Raw genomic sequence first — 14154 nt, 5'->3', positions numbered from 1 at the left:
CCGAAGCAGTCCCTGACATTACCTTCTGGCACTCTGCACCTGTCCTGGTATTGCAGGGAGTTCTGGACATATCTTGCTGATGTATAAAGTGCTTAGTGTTCAGCTCACCAAACTGGTGCTCTTACTAAAGAGTTGTTAAATGTAAAAATATCTTAACCCCTCTTTTACACCAAATTCTAACCACTCCATCTTATAAAGCCTGGTTAGCTCAGGCCTCTCTTTTTTCAGAGTTTTCTCAGTCCACTTCAACCAATAATCAATCTCAACTCTCAGTTCATAGTATGATGACTTATAAAAGGCCATTAGACAATTTCTTACGAACTGCTTTGTAATGTTTTACAGTTATCTTTCAGTTTTAATTTTTTTTTGCATTCATGGTAGGTCTCCTCAACTAAAATTACGCATTTATGTAGGACAGGGCCCATGTCTTGTAACTATTTTACAACCTCACAAAGTCTAGTAAATGCCCGGTTGATAACAAAAGGTAAGAGAGTTTAACACTATATTACTCTTAAGTATTAGATGTTATAAACTTAAGGACTGAACCAGAGTAGAACATGCTGCTAGAGATGTGCCATGTTCAAAGTAGAGATAAAATTATAATTTTTTAAACTTTTCGAAACTGACGTACTGAGAGGAGGTGAAGTAAAGCCCGAGAAAGAATTGGTCGTGATGTAATCTGCGATCTGCTGTAATGCCAGCAATCCAGTTGGGTTGTGGCCTTTCTTCATCTGTTCTTGGATAAGGCATTCCAGATCTTCCCGAAAGGCCTGTAACACACAAAAATGACCACTGAGCTCATACATCTCACTTGGAGCAGAACAAACCAAACATAACTTTCTCTGTAATCAATCTTTTTCTCATCCCTCTTTTGAATACGGTTTCATGTATACAATTTTGAAACAAATATAAAACATAAAATAATAAAACAGTGGAAGAAGGAGGCAAGAAGCTTGCCTTCAGGGGAGGAAAAAAATCGTTAGAAAGTCTTACTCTCAAAGAAAACGAGCTATCGTCTACAATAGACAGATATATATAAAGCAACTCTGTTAACAATATGGAACTAGAGTACCAAGTACAGACTGATGCAAAAAGAGAGCCATTCCTTGCCGAGTGGCCTCATTACCTAGGTTGGGCTAGAGTCCCTATTTGGATGGGGCAAGACTCTGACTACAGACTGACTCACAGAAATCTTCACTAAGACATACTACGTACATCACGGCTTCCATTTTAAGAATTCCGCGGCAATTCCCTTAACTCTATGAAGACTGAAAGCAACTTTGGGTACTATATGTTCCTGTTCTGGAATTCTGCTATATCTCTTGGGGGCATATGTGTATGTGTCAGAAACAGTGTTCATGTCAGTAAAAATTCTGAACATTAAGAGAAATTTTCTGTTCGAATAACCCTTAAGTTGCTAATATGATTCATCATTTGAAACCTCTCTCAATCCTTTACATTACTTGAAATAGCTCATTTTTTATTTCCATAACACCTAACCAATACTTATTTTATTAAATTCATTTGTTTTCTTGCTCAAACCTTTTCCCATTCATTTTAAATACAAAAGCTCTTGCAATGTAAGTCCTCTAAACCTTGCTTTTGGTTACATATGAGACAGAATCTCTGCCAGAAATTAAGTTCAATTTTTAACCACTTCACCTAAGAGGGAGAAGGCAGAAAACTGCTCCGGAATCACAACCTCCAAGAAGAGTCCATACAAACACCTTGGAGATCACTGGAGAAATCTTTTTCAGAAGGGTGAATTTCCTTTCAGTCACCAACAGTAGCCTTCCTTATAAGGCTGAGAATAAGATCTCCTGGAGTCCCTGCTTAGATGTAGACTTGCATCGTGGATGACCGAATGATTCAGATTTTCAGAAAGGACTTCTTAAAAAAAAAAAAAAAAAAAAAAAAAAGGCATAGGAGCCCATGATGGAAGGAGAAATGTGGTTTGAGGCTATGAGGTAGTAAATATTAGGACCAGTCCCGACTCAATGCTTGTGTTGCTTTTAGAGAAACAGTTGAGAGGCATCCATGATCTGAATTGAAAGAGCTGAGTGCGAAAAAATATAATCTTGGGAGTTCAATCATGGGGCACCACGGAACACCCTAAGTGAGCTTAGCACAGGAAGAGGGGGAGGGAGGTCACCTTTCCCTGATGCCCCAGAGTGGCCTGTGCAGACATCTGTGTCAACAGTGAACCTGCATCTCCTGTTGGACAGGGTAAGACTCGTTTTCAACACCACTACCATGTGTGGGCAGGAAGGCACAGTGGCCGAGGTGGACTGAAGAGACTTTAGCATGACTCACATGTGCACATGAAGACATACGTACACGCCACATCTTGGATATAGAAGTCACTGGTGAACCCTTTTGCACCGTGTAAGCCACTGAGGTTCTTGGGACAACTTAGAGGAGAACAGAAATTCCAAGAGGAAGATACTGTACTTTCTGCTAATACAGCAGGTGAATGTTTAAGAGACTAATTTAAAAACTAGTAGTGACCATATTTGAATTCTGAGTTCATGGAGCAGTTTATACCAGTTAAACATGGCTTTTCTTTTACAAATTTGAGGGCTTTTAAATGTAAATCGTTAGCACAATTATAAAAATTCTAAACATCTGGGGTGCCTGGGTGGCTCAGTTGGTTTGAGTGCCCAACTTCGGCCCAGGTCATGATCTCAGGGTTGAGTTCGAGTCCCACGTTGGACTTACTGCTGTCAGTGCAGAGCTCACTTCAGATCATCTGTCCCCCTCTCTCTCTGCCCTTCCCCTGCTTGTGCACTCTCAAAAAATAAACAAACATTAAAAAAATTCTAAACATCTAAATCCATTGACTGTACCTCGCTCATTTAAAAATATGACTTAAACCAGAGACACTATCCTATAAAATATCCTCTACAAAGACACATTACATTGATCAGAAAACTCCATTAATACATTTCTACGACTTAGTGAACATAAAATGGTTGTGAGCTATATATAAGATGGATGGACACTTTCATACAGATGAGTAACATGAGTATTTTACCATATTTAAGGCTGGATGAGAAAGAATCTTTCAGATACACTCATTTATCTTTTATAAACTACAGAAAACTTCTGGACACCTGGCAAAGGGCCAATCTGCTCTTTTGAAACTATCTTTCCTTCAAAACCAAATTCTATTTAAACTTTCTTCAGCTGAAAGCAGCTATAACCAATATTCATTCAGTAAAAAAAAAAAACAAAAAACAAACAAAAAACCTGATGATACCTACTATGTGTATCACTCATTATTTACATTGCAATAACTTACTGAGAAATGGGAATATTTTATTGAATGCCCCTCCTCATGTTGCTCCAGCAAGAATTTAAGGCAGATTCTAGAGATCAAAATTATTAAAAAAATAAATACAGGTTAGATAAATTAAGCTAAAGAGAAGAAATTAGTATAAGGAGGTTAGTGAGAGCCAGCAATGAGATTAAGATACAAAGTGCATGTTATAAAACTGTAGGCATTTGCTACAGTTGGCCTAAGCCAACATGAATTAATTAAGATAATCTGCTCAGTATGATTTATAATGGCTTTAAGATTAAAAACCAACCAGTTGCTCAAGAGAATCACAACTATTTATGAGCTGATGAGACGTTTCTGCTGAGTGGGATGAAAAAGCTAAATAAGAAAGGTTGAAAAATTTGTCCAAGGCAGTGAATGTTAAAGGCAAGAACTCAGGTCAAATGCTATTTTCACTAGTGAAAATGCTTTTACCACTTCCATACATCCCACAATACGGTGGGCACAATCCTAAAGCTTTGGGATGATCCATGGTATCATAAGGGGATGTGTAAGCCCTTCTAAAATCAATTCAGAGAAAAATATGAATTTAGTTTCCACAAAGTGCAGGAAAATAATTTTCAAAGTAAGTGAAATTGCCCTAACGTTTTTATATAGTTGAAAGAGCTTCAGCGGATAAGAAATCTTCTATTACAAAAGATTTAATGTTTTTGGTCATGAACATTTATAACTCATTTTTAATGTTTCAAATATATTTGGAGTATTATTCAGATAATTACCTCAGTCGTAAGACAGTATAAAAATTAATGATAAAATTTCAGCTGGTTTTAAAAATTTATCTATAAACATGTTAAGCTTTAAAATACTGTATTCAAAGAATAAAAACTTTATTTATCTTTACGATGACAGTTAACCATATTCTGAAATCCAATGTTAATAAAATAACCCTTTATAGTTATTCATTTGAATCTCACAACAAAGTCCTGAGATAGGCAGTGATTTGCTCAAGGCTGCACAGCTAACAAGTAAATGGAGTAAAGGTTGAAATCTGTAACTCTCAGGTGGGCACAGGATCTTTCTGTAATTTTATGGGAGATGGGTTGTATCACTGAAACCAAATACAACTAATAAGGCAGCAGGCATGTTGTGATCAGAAATACAGAGTAAACCTCTTAGGCTAGATTAGGGCATTAGGTTGTACTGAAATAGCAAAAAAATTACATAGCAGCAGATTATGATGGTCCTCAAGTACCAAAATACTTGCCCTCTTACAGCTGGAAATTTTTCCATCAAAGCAGAATGAAAAACTAACTTATACACAGGGCAGCAAGGTCACATGCTTGGCTTCTGAAGTCAGATTAAACCAACAATTCCCTAGAGCGTCCACCAGAGAAGAGTCAGGGTAAAAGACAAACAACACATGCACAAACCACAGCATAAACCGTGTCTTCCATCTTAGAGATAGAAGAGCAGAGAAGAGGAAGTAGTGGGAGTTGTTGCACCTTGAATGCATGAATCCGTGAACATAATAAACCTGACTGCCATCAGGACAGATTCTCTGAGACCTTTAAAACCCAAAATACGGTCTAAAGAATTATAATTATATAATCTTCAAAGTGTTGCCATAAAGTGCTTTAAATCAGCAATACTGTATATAAGTCATGTATACAATTTTCACAAAAATACTTGCCTACTATGGGCTAGGCTCTGCACAACTTGCTTTTATGTTATTTCATTTAATTGTCACAACAACTCCATGAGGTCCATTTTACCAACAAGGAAACTGAAGCTCAAGTTAAGTGAGTTTCCTAGGCCACGCAGCTAATAGGTGGTGGTGAACCCAGATGCAAAGCAAGCACTGTGTGCATATATATGTACATATCAAAACATTTGTTATAAACAGATCAGAACTGGAAATGATGAGAAAATAGGCTGACTCCTTATAGGTCAAGCAGTCTGGTACTCCAGGATCTCTATAATTCATCATGCAACTTTTTGGGTGTACCTACCGTTACTACCTTGTGCTCTGATTTAGCCTATGAGGTTTGCGCATCACTCTATGATCACACCGTACTTTTCTATCCCTGTGCACTCTGTTTCATCAAAGGGAAATGCTGGTTTCTGCTGTTCCTCTACCTAATCAGTTCTTACCCTTTATCTAACACTTGTCTTAAATGTGATCTTCCTGAAGTCTCTCCTTTAATCACCCCAATTAGGTGGGATCTCCATTTTCTTCTCTTCCCACCCAACCCTAATTCTTTTAACATTTGCCTTTACTATTCTTAGGATACCTATCATAGGTCTGTGGTTTACTTTTCCCACTCTACCACACTATGATATCTGATGGTTGAAGCTGTTGTCTTTCACATTCCTGGAGTCTCCCTGAGTGTCTAGTTCAGTGCTCAATTAATAAAATAGTGAGAGTGTTTTCCTTTCCTAGAATATAAGGAAAGAAAGTAAAGAATCTGATCTTAATCTTAATTGAGTTAATGATAGTAAAATCCATTTCACAGGTTTTTAGCATTAGAATCTGAAGATCTAAAAAAGTCTTGAAAGTTTGTTACTTGAGGGGCGCCTAGGTAACTCAATTGGTTAAGCATCTGACTCTTGATTTCAGCTCAGATCATGATCTCAAAGTTCGTGGGACAGAGCCCTGCATCGGGCTCTGTGCTGACAGCCCCAGAGCCTGCTTGGGATTCTCTCTCTACCTCTCTCTCTGCCCCTCCCCCCTTCCTCAAAATCAGTAAACATTAAAAAAAAAAAGTCCATTATTTGAATGAGAAATTCCTCTTGTGTAATTAGGTCTGTCCATCATAGAATGGGAGAAATTCATCTATTTTTTAAAAATAAGAAATGAATCTTCACTGAACATTATAAAGTTTTGGAAAGTCATTTAATTCTTCAACTCAAACAAAATCCTACTTGAAAACTTGTTTGGTCCCCAGAGTATTATATTTTGGACAGCTCTCTGATTAACACACATCCAAAAGAGTATGATTAAAAAAAAAAAAAAAAAAAAAGTAAAAAATCACTAGATGAAAATCAAAATGTTTGAATTAGAAAAAGCATGCCTTAAAAGCCTTATCTGAATCTCATACCCTTTTATTTTATGCATTGTCTGTCAATACTGACACAGCAATTCTATAAATTCTGAATTCATAAAGTATGGATAAAAATAAACATGATTATAAAAACAAGAAAGATTTGGAGACCTGAGATTCATATAGGTAAGATTATACTTTAAGTACACACATATTCATGTATACTAAAAACCAAAGGCAGAATTACCTTGAAGTATCAGATCCTAGTTTCTGTATCTAAAATCAGAGTTTTCAGGAGAAAGTGATATTGGATGGAAGGTATTGTAAATCACAGAAAAGAGGACCAATTTGATAAAAGAAAATAACCTGATTGAATTATTTCAGTTAAGGCTAGGGGAAAAAAAAAAAAACAAAAACAAAAAGAAAAGAAAATTACATAGGTTGATTTATAAGTAATGTTTAACTTATGGACATTATGTAATGGAATACTGATAAATATCAGAGATTGATTTTAAATATTCACACCTGGATGTTCTACCTCATAATAATTACTAGAGAGAAAAATTGGAGCAAAAAGAAAAAAAAAAGATTACAGACTTGCTGCTCCCAAGGCACCCTACAATTATGTTATTAGATCTCTCCCAAAGTGGGATTAGGAGCATAACAAACTTACTTAGAATTTCTCCATTAAGAAATGTATTCATTTGGAAATAGATTACCACTGGTCCTGTTGAAAGGAGAAAAAAGAAATAAACCAAATTTTCTTCTGGATGGTCTTTATCCTCTACCTAAGTCTTAATTAATATGAAGTTAAAGGTTAGAATACTCTCTTTTCTTGAAGCTAGTATGTAATAAAAATGCAAACAAAATTAATAAAGAACACCTTTATCTTAAGCTTCTAACGTGACCAGATAAATGACGGTGATTCTGACCAACTAGGTGCGCTGTTAACATTTTAGGCCTTATAGTGATATTCTGAAATATATATGGCTTTGAAGTTACTCCTATATTTGAAGTAGCTTGTAGCATTACATATTGCCCTGTTATTAAGAAATGTTAGTGTGTCACATGCCTGAGCTATCACTACCTATAAGTTCCTGTTGTTCTATCTTTCAGAGTAGCATTGCACATTTCTGTCAACCAGATTAAATAGCTTTCCCTAGTGGTGAGGTTTGAGAACATTCATTCTTTTTCTGAAACCCACCAACTGTTTTCCACATTAAGCTGTTAAGTTCAACAGGAGCTTGATGGACAACCTGCAAGAGTTTAATGACTCAAAGCCCACCCAGCTATTCATATATCCATCCATCGATGTACATAGAATTTTACTAAATATCTACTATGCACAATGTACTGTTAATTTTTCAACTTATATGCGTCTTTAACTTTGATGAAACATCATTTAATTCCAACAGTTTGCCTTAGACACCTCATTCTGAGATAAGGGGGTTAATGATAATCTAGGGTTTCCATAGGCATATATATGAGGGGTGTACTGGTTAAAGAAAACTTGTAGATTCTCCCTGCTGCATTAACAAGATCTCTAGCTAAACCTTGTTTACTCACCAGCACTTGATTTCTAAGACAAACACTTTATTAGGTTTAAATATACATACACATTACAATATACTAAAAAATATATATATATGTGTATGTGTGTGTAAAGTATATCTATATATATCTATATATCTATATATAGATATATATAGTAGTACACACACACACACACACACATACACACACACACACACACACATTACGAAAGATCATGAAATTCCTAGAAGTAATACTTGGGAGTCAAGATGAAACATTCTTTTTTCTTATTTTCTCAGCTCAAGGCAATAAGGTACTGTGTTTGTCAAACAAATTTACAGACACCAAAATGTCTTGTGATTGGAAACTCTTCCTATGTTGGGTTAAATGAACCTGAACAACAGAATTCAAAGATGAATAAAACAATATATGGGTGGAATTTTTTCATTGTTATTGAATGCTTTCAGTGGTACAACCTACTGGTTAAGTCTGAGTTTTGGAGTTTACATTCAGAGCCCACAGTTTAACTAAACTTGTAAAAACTTTAGCAAGTTATTTAACACCTCTAACTTTCAGTTTATTCATCTGTAAACTAGGGATATTAATACTTTTTTGTTTGAGTTGTTCTGAGGATTAAATAGGATTTGATACATAATAGTGCCCATAATAGGTGCTAATAAGGGGCTTAATAAAAACAAGTATTATACTTTGCTTTTATTAGTTTCCCTATTTTCCTTTCTTCCCAAATAAACTCAGCATTTTAAATAGAAGGCTTACAAACTTGTTTCTTACAAACAAGAAATTAGTCATATCTTTGATTTGATCATTAGTGGTTATGGGTTTTGTCGAAAAGAGTGAACTCCAATATTCACAGGAGACCCACACAGGTTTTAAGAGAATTATATTTGCAGAAACACTGCAAGCTTGGGCCTGAAGGAACAAAGGTAGTTCCAAAAGAAGAGGTCTTTGAACCTCAAAACCTCTACAAGAAGGAAGAAGGCTGAGAAAAGAACAAACACAGGCTAACTTTCAAGGAAAAGGAAAGACGACTCAGAGGGTGGAACCAAAAGCCCAGAAGGCAGAGCCACTAGCGAGAGTCACCCCTGGAAAGTAGGACTATGTCTTCATTAAGGGAACTTCTAAACATTTGCCCAGATGGATTTCACACCTGCTATGAACCAGTTATTCCTCTGTACCCCTAACTCCCCCCTTTTAGAACAGGAATGTTCAGTAGCAGTTATCTTTGCTTGCCCTACCACTGGCTGTGTGTGTGTTTGTGTGTGGGCAGGGGGCAGATTTAGTTCTTTAGTTCTCAGGTGTACAGATTGAGAGGACCTGTACTTAAGGAGTCACACCTGAGGGGCACCATCTGTAGCTGGACCAGAATTAGATGATGAGATTCTGGATTCAAGCAAATATTATAATGAGCTGAAGCTTTTGCAGGAGTGTTAGGAGACAGTGAGTGCATTTTGCATGTGGGAGCAAGGTAAATAAATTGTGGCAGACTTCAATGCTTTTCAACTAAATTGTGGTCAGAGAGGGGACAAGTCTCCCTTCAAAAGGTGGATCTTAATTCCTCTCTCCTTCTTCAGCTCCTGTATGAGCTGAACTTAGTGACTCACTTCTAACTATAGATATGGTGGAAGTGATGGGTGTTTAAGGCCTGAGATTAGGTCATAAAATGCACTGCAGACTCCTCTTGGTTCTCTCCCAGATACTTGCTCTGGAGGAGAACATTCAAACAGTCTCAGGTAAAGGTCCACATGGCAAGGAACTGTGGTCCTTGGCCAACAGCCATGTGGCTTTTCCATTGGGAAAAGATGGTGACCCATCTCAAGGGCAGAAATCTGCAGGCCAGTCAGGTCTTCAGGTGACAGTAGCCATGGATGATGTCTTGACTGCAACTTTGTGAGAGACCTTGAGCCAGAAACACTTAACTAAGCTGCTCCTGAATTCCTCACCCATAGAAACAATGAGGTAATAAAAGCTTGCTGTTTTAAGTTGCTAAATTTTGGGGTAGTTTGTTATTTAGCAATGGATACTAACGCAGGTCGCCAGGGATCATTTCTTTGTTGAAAGGTTTGTTGTATTAAAAGAAATTTGAAAACCACTGCCCCAAAACATGGCAGGAAGACAAAATTTATGTCTTTTCTAAGTCTTTCACAAATGAGATTTTAAATTCACTAGCAAAGATCTAGGGAAAAAAATGGTCAAACCACAATTCTTTTAAATCTTCTTTGTTCCTCTCTGGGCTGAAAATTACCATTCTTGCTATGTGAAGATGGAAATAACAATCTATATGCCTTGCTTTTCCCATTATTTCATTAAGTTCCCTAAGGCATAAATACAATTGGTAATTCCAGCCAATTTACAAATGGAAATTTTTTTAGGTATAAAAAAATTAGATCTACTCGAAGTTATGCTGTCTTTATTTAATGGGGAAATTAAAACGAAAACCCTGGCATAGAAATGCAGCTCAGTACTTTTTACTTTTAAACTTTACAGTTAAAACTGGTCCTCTTTGGAACACTTCCCAGAGAAATCTCAATATTTAACAACTTTGAACAAAACCTGAACTTCATCTCATTCTCTGTTACTTTATACTATCTGTTACTGTAATCATTTGGTTAATAAGTTAGCCCTCAAAAGTGGAGTGAGTTTCTTTAGAAGAGGAAATATATCTATTTTGATCCAAATAATTAATGTGTTCTTCAAGGGCACAACAAAAATGATTTACCAGGGCCACCTTAGGCAGTTCTATGCCTTAGTGCTTAACTTAGTACCTAAGTTGGAAGCCTAATTAACCCTAACACGGGCCTCATGTGTCTATGTTTGCTGAACTCTACCTTAAGGGGTCTGTGATCTTCATTATGCATAAAGTTACTAATTCATTTTGCATGTTAAATCAAGGTATTCTCTCTCATTTTCCATCACTGATATGTGACCGTTGCAATTCCACTAAGGGCTTGTAAGAAAACTAACAAATCACTTTAATGTGATTTACAAAGTCTGAATATTACTGTGCAGACAAAATTTTCAGCTTCAGTTTATAATCCACTTTTAGTGTAGTTAGTTTGGTACGTGTGCATCTATGTGTGCCTGCATTAGGTGTATGTCACATTAGGCTGCCAGATCACACATCACCGCAGAAGCTTGAAGTCTTCCTCTGTTGCTCTGAGTGTCAGGGTGCACAAAGAAAGGAAATATGTTTCTTGGCTCTTGACAATTCAGTCATGCCTTTCTTTTTTACACAGATACTCACTCTGAGTTGGGAATCCTAGCTCGGCCCCATCTTTTGTCCTCCTTTAATGAAGCGTTACACTCAGAAATCACACAAAGAAAACTTACACCACCAAGACAACACTAGTTTGTTATTAAAGCTTTGCAAATTAAATCTGTAAATGAGGTGTTCATTTTACCTCTGAAAGCCTGGGGGCAACTAGTAGTCACTCTGCCTTCACCCATCTATTGTGAGCGTACTTTAAGGTACCTCCTACCTCCCTGTATCAAGGTCTCCAGGGAGAAGAAAAATTATAGCCTTCTGATTATTTCAACTCACAGGACTTTGCAAGATCTGAGTAACTCGTTTCCTCTGCTCCATCATGTTGAAGTCTTGCCGTAGATCAGGAGACATGTTCCTCTCCCGAATGTATTCTGGGTCATTCTCATTGATGCGGTCAAAATATCTCTCTTTGTGAGGCATGCTGGGGGGAGGAGGAGTAGTGACCACACCTTGGCTGGCATCTGAACTCATGCTTCAAGTCGAAGGACTCCCTTTGTTACCTGCATTAATAAACACAAAGGAGGACATTCATGATAAGTTCATTATTAAATTCAGATTTTATGGAGGTCAAACAGAACTTTTTTTTTTTTGCCCAGAGGCTAACAGTGGCAGCTTTCTTTAAAAAGTAGCTTCTCAAAAAATATTAGAACAATTTCTTATTAAAGTAAAAATATCTTTGATTATAATGCTAAATTGGAAATTGATAGTTTCAGAAGTAAAGAAAACTTGTGGTTCAATTATGTCATCAACTGCTAACTGAATTTTTAGAGGGAGCAACTATCAAAATCTCCAAAGTAAGATATCACATCTAGGATTGCCTGGGTGGCTCAGTGGGTTAAGCGTCTGACTTCCGCTCAGGTCACGATCTCACCGTTTGAGCCCTGTGTTGGGCAGGTTCAGTTCAGAAACTGGGCCCGCTTTGGATTCTGTCTCTCTGCCCCTCTCCAGCTCGTGCTCGTTTTCTCTCTCTCCCTCAAAAATAAATAAAGCTTAAAAAAAAATCACATCTACATTTGATCTTAGCCAAAAGGCCGAGAAGTGATAGAAAAAAAAAAATCACATCTATAATAGCAAAATTTCCACAATTAGTGAGTACTGTCACTAGAGCTTCTCTTTTCTCTTATTCACACTTTTTTTTTTTATTTTAGACCAAACTTTGGCCATACTTAATGACCACTACATTTTATAGTGAATGTAATTTATTAACATGAGAGAAACACAGCTATAAGTTTTTCAAATGATTCCTAGAGGAAATGTAGGAATTATTCAGGTTGCCAGACTAAATAACTTCAGCACATAGTGCTACAAATCCAAGTAAGAAACAGCAAAAAGTTATTCAGAAACCATAAGAATACCTGATTCACTTAATTATCAGGATAATCACACTTTTCTAGATAGATCCAGGAGGGAGAGAGTCAAGGCCACTTTCCTCTTAGGGATCTATATCTCTAATAAAGACCAGAGATATCTGGTCTCATCTTTAAAACACAGTAACAACCAGGGAGATTACTATATTTGTCTCTAATAATAGTCTTCTCTGATAGAATTCATCTCTAAAGTTACCTTGGTGCAACTTAGACCAAGCAAACTAATTATAAGACATTAAAAATTCTTGCACCAGATGACATGACACTATATAAAGAAAACCCTAAAGACTCCACCAAAAAAAACTACTAGAACTGATAAAAAGAATTGAGTAAGGTCACAGGATACAAAGTCAATGTACAGAAATCTGTTGCATTTCTATACACTAATAATGAAGCAGCAGAACATTAAGAAAACAACTACCTTCACAATTGTACGAGAAATAATAAGATGCCTTGGAATAAACTTAACCAAAAAGGTGAGAAACCTCTGAAAACTATAAAATATTAATGAAAGAAATTGAAAACGACACAAAGCAATGGAAAGACATCCCGCTCATAGATTGGAAGAACAAATATTGTTAAAATGCCCATATGACCTAAGGTAATCTATAGGTTTAGTGCAATCTCTATCAAAACACCAACTGCATTTTCCACAGAACTAGAACAAACAATCTTAAAATTTGTATGGAACCACAAAAGACTCCAAATAGTCAAAGCAATTCTGAAAAGTTAAACAAAACAAGGCATCACAATTCCCAGACTTCAAGTGATAACATAAAGCTGTAGTAATAAAAACAGTATGGTACTGACACAAAAATAAACACATAGATCAATGGAAAAGAGCAGAAAGCCCAGAAATAAACTTGCAATTTAATGGTCAGGTCAATTAATCTTTAACAAAGGAGGCAATAATATGCAATTAGAAAGAGTCTCTTCAACAAATGGTATTGGGAAAACTGGGTAGCGACATGCACAAGAATGAAACTGGACCATTTTCTTACACCATACACAAAAATAAACTCAAATGCATAGAGGACCTAAATGTCAGACCTAAAACCATAAAAATCCAGAAGAGGGCACAGGCAGTAATTTTTCTGACATCGGCTGTAACAACATCTTTCTAAATATGTCTCCTGAGGCAAGAGAAACAAAAGCAAAAATAAACTATTGGAATTACATCAAAATAAAAAGTTTCTGCACAGCAAAAGAACCTACAAAAAATAAAAGACAACCTACTGAATGGGAGAAGATATTTGCAAATGACATATTTGATAAAGTGTTAGTATCCAAAATATATGAAGAACTTACAGATCTCAACACCCCAAAACCCCAATAACCCAAGTAAAAATAGGCAGAAGACATGCTGAACAGACATTTCTTCAAAGAAAACATCCAGATGGCCAACAGACACATGAAAAGATGCTCAACATCACTCATCATCAGGGAAATGCAAATAGAAACTACAATGAGATATCACATCACACCTGTCAGAATGGCTAAAATAAAAAACTCAAAAGACAAGCGTTGGCGAGGATGTGGAGAAAAAGGAACCCTTGTGCAGTGTTGGTGGGAATGCAAACTGGTGCAGCCACTGTGGAAGACAGTATGGAGGTTCCTCAAAAAATTGAAAACAGAACTACCCATTGATCC

General features: G+C 36.5%; 1 protein-coding gene across 10 annotated transcripts in view; it reads right to left on the bottom strand.

Moving 5' to 3' along the window:
* The window catches only part of ADD3 (adducin 3), a 123226-nt gene that overhangs the window by 17836 nt on the left and 91236 nt on the right, over positions 1-14154 (bottom strand). For 9 of the 10 annotated variants that reach the window (XM_042909172.1, XM_042909174.1, XM_042909168.1 and 6 more), the window contains 2 exons: positions 11414-11637; positions 632-770 (listed from right to left, as the gene is read on the bottom strand). In XM_042909172.1, coding sequence (XP_042765106.1) covers positions 632-770; positions 11414-11608 — 334 coding nt within the window. In that variant the 5' untranslated portion in view covers positions 11609-11637. Of the gene's footprint in view, positions 1-631; positions 771-6994; positions 7049-11413; positions 11638-14154 lie in introns of those variants that run through there. The other variant, XM_042909175.1, reaches the window with a different exon arrangement.

This window comes from Panthera leo, chromosome D2, assembly GCF_018350215.1.
Source record: "Panthera leo isolate Ple1 chromosome D2, P.leo_Ple1_pat1.1, whole genome shotgun sequence".
Classification (NCBI taxonomy): domain Eukaryota; kingdom Metazoa; phylum Chordata; class Mammalia; order Carnivora; family Felidae; genus Panthera; species Panthera leo.
The sequence above is the reverse complement of the archived record's forward strand: the minus strand, read 5'-3'. Positions and strand labels throughout refer to the sequence as shown.